We start from the raw sequence: 20,041 nt of genomic DNA, 5'->3' as shown, positions 1-20,041 counted from the left end.
TTCAAAACAACACAAACTAGACCTTTTTTGCAGCTGTCATCTTGTACCATCAGGGCAGTCCTCTGTTATCTATCCCTTCTGAACGGAGCAGTGAAAAAAAATGTAGAGAAAAGTAACATAATACAACATAAACATGCAACAAAAATAGCATCAAATGACTTTTATCATGTATAAATGGAAGAAAAAGTTTATGAAGAAATGGACAATGAACATTTATATGCTGTATTCCATCAGTTAATGTACAGTATAGTATATTTTAAGGTATTTTTATTGATATCATCATAAAACTTAAAGTGTTACTGTACAAATGTGAAGAAAATATGCATGTATATACACTTTATATTTTCATACAACAAAACAAATCATGATTCAAACACATTCACTGTAAAAAGATGAGCAATATGAGCTTTGAGACAAATCAAGGGAACAAAACAAATAAATACTGTACTGTATATACTACAAACTCAAAAAGAACACCATATTCCACAAAATGTAGATTAATGGAATACTGTATAATTATAAATAATGTGCCTTTAAAATAAACCTTAAAGGTTTCATTAAAGTAAAACTAAATTTATAGGGGAGCAAAAAGTCTCACCATACAACTAATATGTTTACTTACACAGTGCATATTTCAAATGGATAACTAAAACTTATTTAAAAAATATTTAATGACCAAGCCGTTATGTTTGCAAAAATCATATAGCAGAATCATTAAGGAATTTAAATTTTTTAAAGGTGAACTTACGGATGGTAAAATTATAGAATTAAGGAGGTTTCCAATAAAATTCAAATACAAAAAGCATAAGGTCCTTTCACCATCTTGTTAAGCAAAGCAAAAAATATAAAGACTCATCATTTCACTTCAGTCAGAGAATTCTGGGCATTATACTATATGGCATGTGTCTTGTTTCATTCTGTGGAACAGCTCGGTAAGAGTCCCAGACTTGACAGCACAAAAAATATTTATTAACAAGAAATAAACATAACTACAGTATACAACAAACAGATGATGACCCAACAGCTCTATATCTATCCAACGGGATATTTACAGATCTGGGAGTTCCAGTTCCATCCTTCTATTGACATAGACATTCCCAAAATTATATCCTTATAATCTGAATACAATAAAAACCTTAAAAGGCTACATGCACATCCTAACAGACAAAATGAATCTCCACCCAGGACTAAAACATCCCCCTCTAATAGGATGCTCATGAATTAGTGGTAACCAATTTCCCTATTCTAACAATACAGTACATGACTAAAAATAAGAGATATTTTTAGCATGCACATTCCAGAATAAAAGAAATCAGAATATCCAAATAAATAATACAGGAAGCTCTCTTATATAAAACATCTCAGAGTCTGGTACGTTTTCAATTTTAAGATTATCAAGATAGAATTTGTTTTCAAGTCTGTTTCAAAATAAGAGTTCTCTCACGGCACAAGTTTCCAATAAGATAATAATGATGGATGATAATGATAATGTCTGTTCTTCTCCCTGTCCTTTCTTTTTGTCCTGTTCTGAAAACTACTTTGTTCCACAGTCCAGTCCTATAGAGACTAGCTCAATGACCTCACTATGAATGCCTGGATCACTGTTGAATATTTATGCTTTAATATTGTTGACTTAAGGATTTACATTGAAGTTAATTAACGTGAGAAAATCATTAGATTCCTTTGATCATCTGTATCTCGGCCTATGCAGCTATGTGAATACAGCAAAACAATACCCATTGATCCAAACCTACTGAATAAGGTAACTTTGCTGGAAACTCCAGATGTTTCTGACCTTTCTGAAACTCAGATGTCACCCAGCCACAATAGATAAATAATAAATATTTTAAACTATTATATTGGTGCACCCATCCATTATCTCTAAACCACTTATTCTTGAATGTCAAGGCAAGCCAGAATCTATCCAGTCCAGCTGGACGGGACTAACGACAAACAAATGCTCCCATACTGGATTGGAGACCAGTCTATTATACCTATGTAGAAAGAGACAATTTTGAAGAGCTTAATATTTTGAATAGTCAAGCAAACCTAACCTCCTGCTTTCAGGCAGCAGGAGAAAACTGAACACCTAGAGGAAATTCACAAAAACCTTGGGGAAATGTGCAACTGACAGGTAAAGTAGGAACTGAATGCAGAAACCTACAGCAGAGCAGTGCTCTCATGTCACCATGCCACTATAAATTGTTCTGGTTCATATACTGTATTATGTTTTATTATTGCAAAAATGTTTCTTTGAGCTGCCCTACATTGCAATTTGGTACATAATGCTTTTGGTTTACTGATCGTTTTGAAACTAAGTAAGTTTGGATGAAGGTAAATGGGTTGATGGTAATAGAAAACAGGTAATCCACAAAAATCCTTAAAGAGGAACTTGTTACTATACAATATATTTTTAGAATTATTGTCATAAAAATTCCAGTACACTGAGTTTTCATTGAGCAAACCTGTCAGTAAACTTTCAGTAAATCATTTTAAAAACTATTAATAAAAAACTATTGCAGTCACAAATAATACACACTGACAGAGGGAAAGGTATATGTATGCCTGAAAATTGTGCAATACTTACCTTGAAGTACCCCCTGATCTGGATTATGGGCTATGAGATACTGTAGGACATTTGTAAAATAGATAACTAACAATTTCAGTTAAACGACATAATTACTGTCATGCAAAACAGATCTACAGAGAATATACTGGTGCTGTATAATGCATGAAAGACTTAATAGGAAATTGTTTCACAGACATTCCTAGTAATGACACAAAATGTTCATCTTGCTGTATAAATACCTATAGTAAGCAAAGGAAGCCCTAATTTCAGCAGAGAAGCCTTTATGTGAAGTCATCTCTGTGGTGTTCATACTGTAAATGGTTGCTCATTCGACTGAACAGTTTTTGGGATCATTTTTCCATTCATTCATATACTGTAGGGGTATCTGTAATAGTAAGGTTTCTCAGCTCAGAATGGCACATGAAAAGGTGAAAAAAGGTGAAAAGCTGTTATTTGGAAGGCAATAAAAATATCATCCATACTTAAGAGCTTCAATAAAATACAGCTGTATTGGCCCCTCTGAGCCTTACTTGATGTACTTCTCTAGGAAATATTCACAAGTCCAGTCCATTTTCATGCTATAAAAAGGAAAGCACTCTCTGCATTTAAAAAACAAGTCACTGAATGTTCATCTGATGACATGTTAGCTCTTACTGGCCCAGAGTATTGATCAGAACAGAACAGCAGCAGCTGATGCTAATTAATTTGTTCAATTAATGGGTCTTCACAAATCTTGAGAGCATTGCTTTTGCAAGGGAGCTTCTACAATGTTTTCCATGTTTTTTGTAAAATAGTTGGAGGCAGGGATAAAAGAAGCATTGCCCAAGAAAGCAAAAACATTCTAAAAGAAATACAGTATGTAAAAAATAAGAAATAGAAAAAAGAAAAAATAATTAATAACAGTAATAGGAAAAAAAACGAATAATGGTACTATTATTGTGCTTTCAAATCACACTATTTCACTGCTATTTTAAGAAATAACAGTTCAACACTTTGCTGAAAATCCTTAATGGCTGTTGCCAAGAAAAGATTACTTTGTAAGGCCCCTTTCAAAAGGAAACTTTTTGAAACAATTTGTATTTTCAGAACAAAATACAAATTATCAGTCTTAGAGTAATACTACACTACGCAGCCACTCAGTAATGTCACTCTAAATGTGTTTGACCCTGCTTTTTTTCACAAATGTCTGTTTCCTCATCTAAGCTTGCCTGTGTAGCGCAATCCATTTACAAAGGCAACAGTACTCAGTATGTAAACTACACAAATATTAAAATGCATATGGAACATACACCAAAGGCAAGGTCAAAAATCATTTCTTAAATGTTAGAAAAATATAAATAAAATGATAAACAATGTAAACAACAGCTTCCTGTAATGCTGTTGTCAGGAGCATATTTTTTTGTTAGGGGAAGTGGTAAGTCAATATTTATGTTTTGCATTCACATCAAAACAAATCTCCAGAGATTCAAACATGGCTCAACTATCAAAGGCGCCCAAGTGCAGGTAGAGCTCTATAATCCTAGTCATCTACTGTAGTCATGTCACTAGCTGACTTTGATGAGGATTCCCCAAGTTGTGGTGCACAGATAGCCTAATGGCGCCGTCCTTCGGATGAGACGTTAAACCGAGGTCCTGACTCTCTGTGGTCATTAAAAATCCCAGGGCATTTCTCGAAAAGAGTATGGGTGTAACCCCGTCATCCTGGACAAATTTCACATTGGCCCTTACCAATCATGGCCTCCTAATAATGCTCCTCTATGAATTGGCTTAATTACTCTGCTCTCCTCCCCACTGATCGCTGATGTGTGGTGAGCGTTCTGGCGCAATATGGCTGACGTCGCATCATCCAGGTGGATGCTGCACATTGGTGGTGGTAGAGTGTCCAGAAAAGCACTATATAAGTTTAAGCAATTATTATTATTATTATTAATGCCACCAAGGGTTGGGACTGATTAGTTGGCTAGGGCTCTCTCCTTTCACAGCAACAAAGAGACTCCAGTGTCTTCCCAAGTGCTTGCAGGCTAGCAGTGCAATACAATGAGGATTATGAGTCACTTCCAGTTGGTACTGAATCTCTGGCGTGGAACTTTGCTTCCTGTGATGTGTCAGAATTTGAGTGATTTGAAGATAGGCAAGTTGGAGTAGTCTGCTTATATAGTCTTGAGCTGAGCCACACAGTTTGCGATTCCAAACTGGGTGGGTGCACAGCAAAAAAATAATTAGGAATTCCAAATGTATACTAAAAAAGAAAAAAAGGATATACTGCACTCCATGACACAGAAAGTGTTTATGTTAATGTGCACACTATTTAAATCAGAAATAATGTGGGAAAACATAGGCAAATACATTCAACTGAACAATGTAGTGAACTGGGAACTTATTGTACATTAAAAACACATTACAAACTGGAATCATGCTGCATTAAAACACATTATAACAAATACTGCATATACAGTATATCGATAGTTTAACACTGGCTACCAACCTGAATATACTGTATGATTACAAACAGGCAAACAATGCCTCATACACATGGCATAAAGCCAATGGACTACTTTAAGCTCAGCAATGAAACAAAATTCCCTCCAAAAAACTGAAATTTTGCTATGCATAACTCTACAGTTGAATAAAAGCACACAAATGAGAGAAGGTGATTCAGATACTCTAGTTTATTTAGATTTTAGTAGATATTTAATCTGAGCATCATTCAATTATTTCCTGAAGGGGGGATATTATCTCATATTATCAACAATATGGCTGGGCACCTTGTGGTAAATTCCCCAAACCCTTTGTGTAAATAATTGTTCTAGTTTTAAATTCAATTTCAAGTGGTTTCCATTTTTGTCCCCTCATTCGTATTCCAATGCTAATTCTGAAGATGTCCATTGCATTCATTGTCTTTGAGGACTCTAACACAAATATTTAGTTCTCCAATTCAGATAGAGTTGGGCATTTCTTTGAGCCTGAGTGCACTTGGTTGCTCATCTCTGGACTGATTCTAGAGCAACAATATTTATTTTGCATTGTGATAAGCAAAACTATACATAATATTTCATCAGTCACACTAGTTTATGTTACAATTTTAACATTACATCATTTAATTTAAATTCTAAATGTTATCTGTTAACATTCTCCTTTTTAATCGTCTCCCCACACAGCCTAGAAGATGATAAGTATATCCCAACAAACACTTTCATATTTCGAAAACAGATACAGTAGGAAGCTTATTCACAGTGTTTCCCATTTCTTAATTATATTTTATGTTTCTGCTACCTGTATATAACATTCTGCATTTGGTATTTGCCCAGTCTTGAATTTTATCTATGCCTTTGTAAATTCCCTTTACAAAGCTTTTTAAGTGTTTGCCAATCCTCCTATTTTGATATCATCTGTGAACAGTTAATTATGTCAGAATCTATATCACTGGTACAAAATTAGAAAGAGCAGTCGTCCTGAAAACATATCTATGTATTATGCCACTAATTGCATCATCCTTACTAGAACATACTGTATATCTGTTCTCTATCCATCAACCAGTTCCTAATCCAAATGAATGCATTTTGACTGCCTTAAGAAAAAGTTAATAAATTTTTCATGAAAAAAGTTATCAAAAGTCTACATATACCAAAACCCATTCTTTTCTTGTATCCATTACAACTGTTGCTTGTTCAAGGAATTTAAACAGGTTAGTTAAACTAGATCTACCTTTTATAATTACATAGAGATTATCCTCTAAATCTTGTTTCCATAAAAATCTCATTTAATTCTAAGTAGGTACAGTAATAATTAGTGCATTCAGAAGTGTAAATAGGAGGTACTGTACTAATATACAAATAAGGGTCAGGAGTGTTGGGAAGTAACTACACAGCTATCAGATCAGATCACTTAGATCAGATTTGGGGTGAGGTTGCAGGGTGAGAATGCACAACAGCAGCAGGGTGAGAAGTTTTTTTTCATTAAAAAATACCAAACAAATGAGAACTCTACCACTGCTGAAAGCCTTTCATATATTCTTAAAATAAACAACTATTATTGTAATCACCCAAACACTTCTCTGTAATGCGTTGTATAAAAACAGTATAATAGAAGAATTATCAAATTACAGATAGGTATGTTGCTTTTATCAAGATGGTAATGTAGAATAATTTATAGTATAAGGAAAAAAAATGAACACGATGCAACAGCTTTCAAGTTGCAACACTTCATATAGTATGCTATATTTACTGCATACCTGTGTAACACCACCTTAAAAAATAAAAAGTGCACCCATAAAAACAAAGAAACTGCCCATGATTCATTCTACCTTGTGAGTAAATATTTACAGAAACCATTAACTGAAAAAAATCTACATTCAGAACAAGAAAACAAATTTAATAGTCATGATATTTCACCCATTACCACAGATCTTGTAGCAGATAGCTTCAAACTTCGCCAACTTGAGAGAGTCATTGCACAAGTTCTTGCCCTTTCAAATGGATGTATGCAGAAATTAATCACAAAGCTGTTAATAACAACAGCATCCCAGCTGCAAAGAATATCTCTGTATGCCATGTCAAGTATTAAACAACAGAACAAAAGAGCACTGATAAGACATATTCGAAAAAACCCTCACCAGAGCTTGTCAGACGTACAGTAACTTAAGTACCAGGGCATAATGCAAATATAGTAGTGTGTTCTACAGAAGCTTGGAAAACTTATGGCACTATGGCACTATGGAGCGGTAGCTCTGTGGCTAAGGATCTGTGCCTGTGGCTGGAAGGCTGCTGGTTCAGATCCCGTGCATTTGAATGAAGAGCAACCCCTTCTTTTCCAGCATTTGATTTTCTTTGTGTACAGGAGCCATTTATTCTATACAGTACATACATTGTGGTATTCTTGTTTCTCAAGGCTAGACAACCTAAGTAGCACTAGTGAAGATGTGACCAATCTCTCACAATGTTATTTTGAAACATTCAGACCTGCATAGAGCATCTTTGCGATCTTACAAAGATTGTTTCTCAACTGGAATCAGAATATACTTTAAACTACATATTTGGCACAATATAACTTCTTGAAAGTCAATCTGAATCCTTAAACAATAATTCATATTTAAAAAAACAAACTACAGCGTGGTGCTAAAGTATTCAGACCTTTCCTTTGGTGAGCCATTTTGTGAAATTACAAAATGATGTGCATACATTTTTTTTTATCTTAATATTTTATTGACAACCTGAATGCTCAGATTGAAGACTTCTTAGGCTAAAATACAGTATGTTATAGTAAATGTCAGAAAAAAAGAAATACAAAATATCCCAAGACCTCAATATGTGGTGGAAGCAACTTACAATTACAGCTACAAGTCCTTTTGGGTAGGGCTCTATAAACTTTGCATAATTATTTGGTTCACTTTTAGGCCATTCTTCTTGGTATCTTTGCTCATGCTCTCAAGCTGTTTGGGGACTGCTTTTGACAGCAATTTTCAAGTATTTGAACATATTCCCAATACAATTCAAGACACGACTTTAACTAGGCAACTCAAGCACATTCACTTTCTTAAGCCACTCTAATGTTGCTTAGGCCTTGCAGTGTGGGTCACTGTTCGGTGAATTTTCTACCCATTTTTTAAATCTCTAGTTTTGTAGTATCTCTGCTCTAAATTGCTATATCAACTTTTCTTTCAATACTAACAAGCTTTCCAGTACCTGCTGAGGAGAAGCATCCTCATAACGTAATGCTGCACACATCATGCTTGACAGCAGTTAAGTTTTTTTTCAGTTTCAGGATATTATTGACAAATAGACCCTTCTAATAGACATATCTCATTTTTCGTCACTGAACTTTGTAACTCTTTCAAAGTCATAGTTTGCCTCACAATGGCATCCCTTAGTTTTCTCCTTGACTGAATGTTCAGTCTGGAGACATTCTGGTAGACTGATCTAGGGAGTATCTGGGTGCCTTACACTTCTTTGTGATCAACTTTACCATGCTCAAAAAGATATTAAAGGTCATTGAAATGTTTTTCTACTCTTCTCCTCAACTTTATCCCTGAATGATCCTTGGTCTTAAAGGTTGAATCTTTTCAATCAATGTATTTTATGACTAGGGACTAGATAGATGTACTTATTTTAAAATCATGTAAACCACTACCATTCCTCACAAAAGTCAGTAAAATAATTTAACTGCTTATTAAGGTAATTCTGTGCATTGAACTTTAGGTTTGCCATAGCAAATGGTATGAATGCTAGGCATTTTTCTTTTACATTAATTATTTATTTAATGCTTTCCTTTTTATTTAAATTTGTGGAGAAAGCTGAGTACATACTGTAACAAAAATCTAGTTTAGAAAAATAAAAATGGCCATTTCTTAAAGCAGACAGTGTCTGTGTCCTACAGATAACCAAAACACTTTCACAAAACACTTGTTTGCTTGTTTTGTTACACCCCTGTGACCACAGCAACCAGGTCAAACACCTCCCGGTGCCGTGACAACACGTTCAAGGTAGCTGTCCATGCCACCCACCCCCACTTAACTGTAATAATCCCATTGGCACCAGCCCTGTCCTGTCCTCAGTCACACACTCTGTCAATGGGCTTTCACTCTTAGGGTAGTGAATGCTTCTTAACCAAACCAGCCTGTCTGAAAGATATCCTGCAATCTGCCTGAAACTATTAGACCCTTCTGATTCCACATCTGAGCCAGGACCTGACCACCAGCCGGCTCCCTGCCTGCTTTCTGTTTGCTGCACAGCTGCTGACGGTGTATACAGCAATCTCTCTGATCTGCCTAGCTGTGCAGCCTTTCCTGTGCTCTGCCTGGCTGTGCAGCACATGCTCTGCTCTGCCTGTCTGCCCAGCCCATCTTCAGCCTCGGCTGTCTGCTTGCTTTCACCTAGCGGTTGGTTCCCTCGGCCTGTATCACAGCTATGGCCTTCCAGAAGTCAGAGCAGCACCGTAACACAACTGTTGTTAAATATCTGGCAAGATGAATTTCCCCGATATTTCTTCTTTGCTGATATTAAATCAACGATATGCAAACAAGCTTAGCTGTCATAATAATAATGTAATTCAACAGTAAAAGTCTCCTACCTATTTATATTAATATTTAAAAGATCTATGAAATATTAAAACCATGCCATCTTATAAAATATTTAAGAGCACATAAAAGAGACCAGTACAGAATTGGTAAGGAAGATGCGTGAAGCAGAGCACAGATTATATTTGGTGATTTTAGAGGTAGTACACATGAGCACATGGGCAAGTGTGAAGCAAATGAAAAACTGCATACTGTAAATACTGCTGAGTATAGCAATGGTTTTCACTGAACACTGTCCTGCCATCACATTATCATAGGCTATTTCCTTTTTCCTCATAAACAGGATGTTAATCATCTACAGTATATACAGTTGATAATCAGCATAGTGATAAGCTGTAAAAGAAAGCTTTAACAGGGCAACAGTCAAGATTTTATTAGTTTCCTGGTATAATCTAAGAATATTTTAAAAGAAAATTTGAGAAAAGTCTTGCTACATAACTTAAAAGAGTCAGTTTTTCACAAGAAGACTGTAGACAGTATTGTGTTTTTTATATTCATTAAATGGCCATACTGTACATGGCTGAGGTAGATTATTGTTAGTGTGCCTGTTTATACACCTGCCAGGTATTCGTCTAGTCTTAGAATTAGTGTTGTCTTAGTAGTTTCAATATTGTTAGAATACTGTGCACTGTACAATCTAGTGTAGTCAAGTATTCAAAGTCCTCACAGGCATTCACAAAGTCAATCCAATGGACTGTTTGTAAGACAAAAGTGAAAATATGAAATGGAGGACACAATTGGAAAAGGAGGCACTATTATTTCTGACCACCTGGGAGAAAGACTGTGTGAGATGCTGAATGGTTCACCTCATTGGTGTTTGGAACAGGAAGTCTGTGTAATGCGAGTTTCAGTTTGGAAGAGGTTTTTTTAAGCCAATGGGCAGCTTAGCTACTTGGTGATATTGAGAGAAGGGGTCCTGAAGAGGTCAGGCAGTTAGTTTTTTTTTAGTGGAGCATTCCTTCTCCATTTCCCTGAACTAATTAAAGAGCACTTGTATTGTACCTTCTGGCTGCCACTCATGACTGTTTACCTGGGACCAGTTCATAAAAAAAGATCAATTGCTATGCCACTCAAGACCCTGGGGACATCACACTACTAACCTAGTGAGCTAGATGGACCAAATGTCCTCCTTTTACTTGGAACCTGAAATACACCAAAACATGTTCACTATAAGTGAACATGTCCATGTCCATTCTTTAACCATCAAACAGCATGCTACTAGCTATGCAAAACTGGTATAATAGCTGGGAATCACCACTTGCTAAAACACTAAGGGCAGAATGGATTTCAGTGTTGAGGCTTCACAATCACGTACAGTATATCACCACAGAGAAAATTCTGTGCAATCCATATCACCTTTGCTTAATTTAGTATTCTAATACGCTAACTACACTAGGGATAGGTTACTACAGTACTGTGAGTATAGCAGTGATTTGCTGTTCTCTGCAAGAAAAGGAATAGCTGCAATCACCACGGCAACAGGGCCCAATGTTCTGTGTCTGTCCCGCAAGGCTTCCAGCTGAAGCCAAGTGGAAGGACCTTTTCTTACATAGTTTGTGTCTTCTGTCAACATAGATTAGGAAAGGTTAGTTCACACACAGTGAAACAAACATAATTCAGGCATGTGCTTTCTATCATTAATATAATGCTAAATGAGAGCTTAAATAAACGTGCTTTATAGTCCCAAAAAGGAATTATTGTATTAGGCTTTTAAGGATGTCTAACTACCTAAAGCTATCACTAATTTACTGAAACCATTTGTTGCGGAAAAAGAGAGTAACTACAGAATTAGTTGTATTTAAAATTAATGTGAGCCAGAATAAAACAAAAATCAAGAGTGTAAAATAACAAGATGCAATGTAAAACTTCCATTATGGATATGTCTTCTGACTAAGACAAAAAAAGTCACCAAATACTTTTAGTCCAAATGCTTTTCTAATGATCTGGCGATTACAAAAATAATCAAAATTAAATGTTAATGAAATAATAATTATATCTAGGATTTTTTTAGATTCTGTATCAAAAATATGTATTTTCATAGACCCATAAAGTGATTACAGTTTACATTAAGGGACTGTAATCTTTTTTAAATGAAATTACAATCTAGACAAATTATCAAGAAAAAGTCAACAAAGAAACAAACTATCAACAGATATTTATAATAAGTCCCATTCTACAAATTTGATAAATAATACTAGTAACAAATACAATAATATCTCAAATTCACAAAAGACAATCTTCTGTGGCCATGAATTATGATTCTGTGAAGAAATTAAATTATGAGCACATTCAACAATTATATTTTTATGTGATATATTTATATTCTATTTTTTAGATGATAGCAGTACATTCATACCAGAGTGACTTGGAATCTTGCTATAATATGGTTGATATTATTTGTCTTTTTTCTGAATACCTGGAGATTCATATTAGAAAATTAATTTTAAAGTCATATGTTTCTTATAAAACAAAATATACATATGACAGGGCCCTTAACATGCATTTCTGGGTACATGAACTCAAATTAAATCAAATCTCCAACTCAGCAGATTCAGCATTCAATGGATCATTTTAGAGGTCATAAACAGAGATCTTTTTGACAAACAAAAACACATCATTAAGTACTGGGTTTATAAAATATATTGAAAATGCTTTGAAGGTTTGATTTATCTCACACTCCTGTGGGAATTTAGCTGAGACTGACCAGTCCCAAGGTCAAGACCATGGTTTTGCGAGATAGACTTGAAGATAATCTACAATCATCTCAGATGTCATGGATCTTAATTGCACACGCACATGGCACAGTACATAACAGTTCTGGAGATCACATATTCTAGGACTGTTGATTAGCCCTATTGATTTTTCATACCTTGAAGAGCATTTTCATCTTGATAGTCATTTTTATTGGCATTTTCAAAATATAATGTAAAATGAGTTCTAGTGGATTTGCATTTCATGTCATTCCTCTGTCCCATGGTTTTGCCCAGACATAGAGTGTAAATAAAAACATGCATATTACTTTACACAAGTATGCACATTAAAGATATTTATGCTCTGATAAACCTGCTCTTAAGAAAGTTGAGTAGCAGTACAAGATAATACTTAAAACATGTATCCATCTGCAATTTAATTGGAGACGTATAATTTTCTTCTTGTATTTTGCCTACACCAGTCCAATAAAATGGAGGAATATAACTCCATAAGCAACACAGGAAATATACAGGAGTACCAACATAAAAGTACAGAACCCATTTCTTGCCAACTGTGATCATAACACAACTAGAATGTCAGTGAAACTGTTGTTGTGAAACTAATACCTCACATAATCTCTACAGTACATCATCCAAATGCCATTTCGATATAAGTAGTAATTCTGACTCTTAGCCTAAAAAGTTCACAAAAATATGACAATATTGAAATCTATTGCTAATTTCAAATAAACACAAACGTTTTCTTCAAACATATCATTTAGCTTGAATTTGAAATATAATTGCCCAAGGTCAAAACAGACTGACAGTTTAACAAAGACCTGCAGAACATAGAGTGTTGGGTCAACTGTTAACAGACAGCTAGATGAGTTTTTTATACCTTCAAAGCTTATAAACTGTAATCCATTCAATTTATTCTTACTCCAGTGCTTACAATTAATCTTTAAAATAAGAATTAAAATCTTCAATATAAATATCTCAAAGCCCTAATCTGATGTGTTATAATCTGAAGTGAAACTGCATTCTTGTGTCAAAAGAAATAAATCAACATTACTGTACATGTGCATGTAAATTACACTGATGTGAAGACTTTTTTTTGCAAGATGAAGTGCACTTTCACACACAGTTACTGCTAGTACTCAAAAGCCAGTCCCCTAGACAGCTGACAACATTTGTTGTAATGACAACACAAATCAATAATAAACATTAACAGGTACACCACAGGAGGTGGGATTGTTACCGCCACTAGCCTACTTGAATCCACTAGGCATCAGAAAAATACAAGAACGGAAAATATGAACCAGTGAATCATGGAATATCTTTGAAACCGCCACGACACCAGAACATTCAAAACCTACCACCTACTGTACATGGCTCAAACCAAGAAGGCCTTTCCAGACCTTGGTGATCGTCAGTTTTATAATATATTTTTTTATAAGAAAATGCATAATGACCTACAAATTGTAAACAAAATTAAAAATATAACTGCAGACTCATTGAAACATCCACTCCACTTCTATGACATTCCCAAAAAAAGAAGGTTCATCACAAAATTGTGGCAAAACAATGCAATGGACACACCACTAATTACTTTATTACTTTATTAAAAATAAAGAGCAGACATTGTTAAAAGCACAGAGTTTAAATTGAGGGATATGAAGCAAAGATTATATAATGTACTAGTAAGGCGTCATTTAGAATATTGTGTGTAATTTAAGGCATTGTTTTCCAAAATATTGTTGCTCAGTCCAGAATAAAAGCAGACAGAGTTAAACAATGGCCTACACTGACAGGCTAAAAGAAATAAACAAATATTGGTGATTAAGAGTTTGTTAAGAGAAGTAAGTGAAAGTAGCAGAAGCACATGGCGCCATACATACATGGGTTCATACACAAATACAGGAATTAATACATTAAAATGAATAATTATGTAAACTGATAACTCTACAAGATACTTGGCCAGGTAAGGAAAGACCTGATGTCTTTCAATGTACTGTATGAGAACCAGCACCAAACCCAATCTAGTAGCTGACCGCTCAAGATGAACTATGCTCCAAAATATAATTAGCTAGCAATGTAACCTAGCCCTAATAGCTTCAATCCAGACTTTAAGGATCATTTTCTTTGCAGCCATTAAACACACCTATAAAATTTTATATCACATTAAAACGATTCAATGAGTCATCATTAAGAAAAAATATACAGGGATCAGGTCACAAGTGAAGCCTGTAATAAAACCGATCGCAAGACTGAAACCATTTTAGTCTTAAACAGAGAAGACTATGAAGGGACTTGATTCAAGTAATTAAAACCCACAAAGACAATGACAAAGTTAATTTAATGGACTTTGAATCATCAGTGAAACATAAGTGGTATGTACAGGAAAGTACATTTGAGACTGAGAACAGGAGGTACTTTTTACTCAAAGGCTTGTGAAAGCCTGGAACAAAATATTCTGGCTTCTTTCAGGAAACAGCTGGATACCAATACTTGGATACCAATAGCTGGATACCAGAATAAAATTAGCTATGAGCAATCAGCTGGGCTAGATGGACTGAATAGCTTCCCTTTGTTAGAAACTTTCCTTATTTTCTTATGTGTTTCATACTCAAAGGTGACCACCAAGTCATGGGAGTACCTTTACATGCAACAGACTGAGGAAACACTGTTCCACTACACTATAGTGGTAGCTGGCTAATTGTTCACTCTTTAACAATTTCACTTACAGCTTTAAACACAGGTAGAGAGGTAGGATATCTACAGTATCTATCAAAAGTTGGTTCTCCAAACAGACCACTTAAAGTTCTGAGATTTCTAATTATGATAGACAAAAAAAGGGAGTAAAGAGTTACATAATTCACAAAGCCACTTACTGGGTGTTTTTTAATGGAATTTCTCTGAAAAGAATTTAAAATGGAAATATCTCAATGCAAAATCCCTTAAACCTGTTGAATTTAGAAACTATTTTTCAATGGGCAAGCTGGCACTTGCTTCCTCCATAATTCCCTACTGTGATGCTCAACAACTTTAAATTATTAAATTAATTACTTTCATTATTGTACCAGCTGCAATGACACATAAAACAAATATTAAATTATTCCAATGGCTAATTAATTGTTTAAATACATTATAGCTTGATATTATCTGTCCATTCAAAGTCTCAAATGTAAACCCTTGCTGTATTCAAGTAGTTCATATCTAAATGGGTCTGAATCTCGGCACAGCATAAGGGTCATAACATAAAAGTTAAATGCAGCTATCATGACATAGTGACAGAGGAAAAAAATGCCTTTAGTGTTACCTTTAGTGTTTGCATACTTCTGGTCTAGAAATGCCCAGGTGAATATGTTATTTTTGCAATCCAGGTATGTCCATTTATTCCAATCATAAGAACACTATTGTTTCTCTTCTAGGGTTTGGTGTTGCCTTCCAAAAGTTCAAAATATATCCTTCAGTTTTTCAGTTGGATTTAAATCTTAAGTGATCAGACTAAAGCACATTTACCTAATGCTTCCAGTGGGTCTGTTGGTTAGATAAAAAAAAATAAGCTTAAATATTTCTGGGAGCAACATGTGGTCAACTGAACAAAATGAGGAATGGAATTGTTTTTCGTGGAGTCTTCCATAACAGTACTGGCACATATCCTAGAAAGTCTAAGCACAGACTGGGATTTTTTAGGATGAAATAGACCTATGCACATGACAAAAACCTCAATTCTCCACCTGTCCTGTATTCTCCCTGTATTTACTTGACGGCATCTTGTGAGAAAATAAACATTCGCTCTAGTCCAGTTGTTTTCAGTCCTGATCCCAGAACACCCCTGTGTCTACAAGATTATGTTCTAACTGGGCCCCTAATCATCAGTGGTAACTGATCTGCTTGCTTGTTTAGGCTTTGTTCTGCACTCTCCCTAGTTCAACCAGCATCACTACTGGTAGGCACTTTGGCAGCAGAAGAGGACTGGACTATCCAAGTCAGCTGTCTGTTTTTTTTTTCTATGAGGGAAAATATTTCTGCATAATTAAAATACTTCTGATGAAGGTGGAAGGTTGTGTACTTTTGTCCAACTGAGCAATCTTGCTTTTATAAAATATACTGGGTTTTTAATGTTTAATGATTAACATGCTGTAATACACAGTTTAAAATTATTAAAAGTCTAAAGAGTATACAACTTAAATTCTTAATTGGAAAAAGATTGTCCCTCAGCAGTGACCAGGATTCGAAACCGGGTGTTTTCTGGCAATAGCCCAAATGCTATGCGGGAGAGGTTAAGCTTTATTAGCTCCACCTGGCGGTTTTACAAGGTGATTCCGAATACTATCATCATAACTTGCAGTATGATGCAGTATGATGCAGTATGATGCGTTATTATGCAGTATTATGCAGTATTATGCAGTATTATGCGTCGTGATGCGCCACGCCCACCGTGATTTGACACAACGTACTTTGTGCATTTTGAATGGCTGGATCTGTAACTCACACAATTTTCTGTTACAATTTCTCAGTTCTGTTACAATTCTGTTACTATCCATCACTAAAGTCAGAATTAAAAATAACCTCAAAGTTGTAGGCAACTAATTTGACTATAATATGTATATTAGCATACTGAACATGTGAAGATGGAGTCATCTTTGATCTCTAAAAATGCTCTATTCTTAGTGAATGCTGTATTCACTAAGATACTGCACGTGCTTTAACATGAAGTCCTATAATGTTTAACACACACTGTACTGTATGTCTCAAGCATAAAGGTATGTAAAAAATGTCTATGTCCAAGTATACAGAATCAGTTATTTTCCTTTGGAAGTGTTTTTACAATACAAATCACAATTCTTAGAGTAAATGGCTGTAACCTATTTTTAACCCTGAAACTACTTATGCTTAGTGGCCTTATCTCTACCTCCCCTGCCTATAAAACAAACAGATAAATGTCAGGACTAATGTCTCACGTTCCTCATTTGTTTTCATATGGTATACTGCTTTGGCACATTTGTTTTTGCAGGAATGCACTTTTGAATGATTTAGAAATATTTAAAAATGTTTGCAGTGTCAGTAGCCAGAGAACTCTTTTGGCCTTGTCAAATTGGATGACACATTATTGAAAGCTATTTCCAGTGTGTTGTCCTTGTAATGTAAAGACATTTCATTGCCAGCAACTACTACTGCACGCTGTATTGTTGTGCATTTGATATATGAACTTTGATTTGATTTGAAACCTTAATTTGAAAGGGCCTAAATCCATTTTGAAGAAGACAGAAATAGTGTGTTAACAGTTTCATGCCAATAATAAACTGGGCTGTTGATTCCTGGTGTGTTCCCAGGATGATGCCTAGATGTTAATTTTGGTGGTAAAATGTGGCATTTATGTCCTGTTGCCTCACTCTTTTTACGTCTAATTGTTTAGGTCTATTTTTTCTCTCCCTTCTGAATTGTTGCCTGTCTCAACAGATCATCCTGAACTCTTGTTTGCCAGAACATACACATATTCAATTCAATATATATTCAACTACATATATTCAGTTACTTTAATCTGGCTATTCTTTAAATGTGAAGACCAGAAATATTTACTACATTTTCCAAGACCTTCCCTGTAATGTATAAAGTATAGTACTGTGCAGAATTCAGTAATACATGACTATTCACCTACATCAAAAATGATGAAATAATAATACTGAAAAAAAAATTCAAACCAAAAAAACCCCTAATCCATCAGAATAATAATCTTGTGTGGGCGTATAATCTGCTTTCCCTGTTATTTCTAATTTCTGATTTCCTTCCCTCCCTTTGTCTCTAGATATATACACAAAATAGATTATTTTTAATAATTCTGATATCACTCTCTTTATCTCAAGTCCATGGTAAGCCTAAACCCACTCTACACATTTACTCCTTCCACATTTCCACTCTGATCTCTATAAGAAATCAGGACCAAACAGAGGAATCATATCTGAATGCAATTAATGTTTCAGGCCAAAATAAAAACTAGAACCAACAATACACAAAAAACAAAACATCATTTTCACTTCATATAAATCTTTTCAAAATAAGGACGGGCTCAGGATGAACTAATTAAGTCTTCTATCTCCATAAGAAAACTTCTAGATCCTTTATTTTGACAATTGTTATGAGTGAGTGGGAGAAAATGAGTCTAAGAAAAAAACAGTTACACACTCCTACATTATTCACTAATTAGCACACATCTCTTGCTCTCGTTGATATCACTGCTTGAAGTAGAAATTAAAAACTCCCACTATTTTTTTTTAATTTCAAACCAGCATGTGGTAAACTACTTCAGTTAGAATACACTGCAAACATCAGCACAAATATAGTACTGAAGCAGTACTATCTAATACCTACTCTTATGGATGTATTATAGTCCATTAGGCAAGCATTTTCATTAAGTTGTTAACCTCCTAATGCCTTATCCTTCTGGGGAAAGTAAGAGACCTTTAACAAATAAAAACCTTAACTATGAAGCATAAAAGCAAATTATGAGAAACTAGTCTCCACCAAACATCTTTAAGGTCTTATTGTTTTTGAACATTTGCTCTTTTTCAGAAATGATATTCTGTACCACATTTTCTAAAAAATCTGTGTCTAAACAAAGAAATCTTAACTGCTCAAAGACTTACACTAATAAACAATTTACCAATAACTGAATAGCTCTAAGATTTTAATTAACAAACATAAGAATATAAGGATTACAAATGAGAAAAGGCCATTCTGCCCATCTAACTTGCTTGGTACTGTAGTTGGTAGCTAATTGATCCATGGATCTAATGCAGCCATATCTTAAAAAGAAGCTCAAGTACTGACTTAAAAGGAACTGCAGCCCCAGTTTCTCAAACTGGTTATTACATTTCAGTAAAAAAATAAATTCATAATATAGAAAAAAGTTACAAATTTCAAATAAAGCTCAAAATCATGAACTTTGTCAAAGTACTGTAAATCACCATGTTGTCTCAAATCCTTGATCTCGTAATGGGCGAGAGCAAGAGTTCCCACGAATTGTGATGTGATGCTGCCCTTCCTGCTCACTAGTCACTGTACTGACTAATGTACAGTATGTGATGAACAAGTGAATAAGTGCAGGTTGTGTAGCAGACATTTCACCACAGAAAGTTTCTAATGTGATCTGTGTGCAGTTAACAAGTAAGTTCCATTTTAACAATCTTGAAATCAAGAGCAATATTTATATTGAATTAAAGAGATGTATTCACAAGCCTGCTTGTTTACAATGTAACAGGGCTGCTTCATGTTGTAGTCTTTTCAATGCTCGGTAACTTCAACCTGTCAGTGTTGGATATTCCCTGTCTCCCCAGAAAGTATATAATTGCTGTTCTTTGGACTGATTCCAGAGCAGCAATGTCTTTTTTTTTAATGTGATGACCAAAACTATACACAATATTCTAAAAGAAGCCTTAAATTCTATGTTTTAAGTATATAACCTACCATTTTGTTTGCTTTTTAAAAAGCCTCCCCACATTGTCTAGACGTACAGTACATTATGTGTCAACACATACTTCTAAGTAGCCCTTTTCAACTCAGTACTTCCATTTTTTTATAGTTTATGTTTTAGTTCCTGCATGGAAGATCCTGCATTTGTTTACACTAAATGTCATATGACAGCTGCTTGCTCAATCTTGAATTTTAACTAAATCTTTTCTGAATTTAATTTCACGTAGTAAACAC

The 20,041-nt window shown here is 34.8% G+C and overlaps 1 protein-coding gene across 16 annotated transcripts in view; it reads right to left on the bottom strand.

Moving 5' to 3' along the window:
• Nucleotides 1-20,041, bottom strand: part of ppfia2 (PTPRF interacting protein alpha 2) — a 308,407-nt gene that overhangs the window by 153,066 nt on the left and 135,300 nt on the right. Inside the window, exon 1 of one of the 16 annotated variants that reach the window (XM_088647239.1) lies at nucleotides 23-91. The exons of the other annotated variants lie outside the window; for them this stretch is intronic. Within the exon in view, the coding sequence (XP_088503365.1) occupies nucleotides 23-40 (18 nt within the window). The 5' untranslated portion in view covers nucleotides 41-91. Of the gene's footprint in view, nucleotides 1-22; nucleotides 92-20,041 lie in introns of those variants that run through there. 16 annotated transcript variants of the gene reach the window in all.

Source organism: Lepisosteus platostomus, chromosome 9 (assembly GCF_059453375.1).
Source record: "Lepisosteus platostomus isolate fLepPlt1 chromosome 9, fLepPlt1.hap1, whole genome shotgun sequence".
In the NCBI taxonomy this organism is placed as follows: Eukaryota; Metazoa; Chordata; class Actinopteri; order Semionotiformes; family Lepisosteidae; genus Lepisosteus; species Lepisosteus platostomus.
The sequence above is the reverse complement of the archived record's forward strand: the minus strand, read 5'-3'. Positions and strand labels throughout refer to the sequence as shown.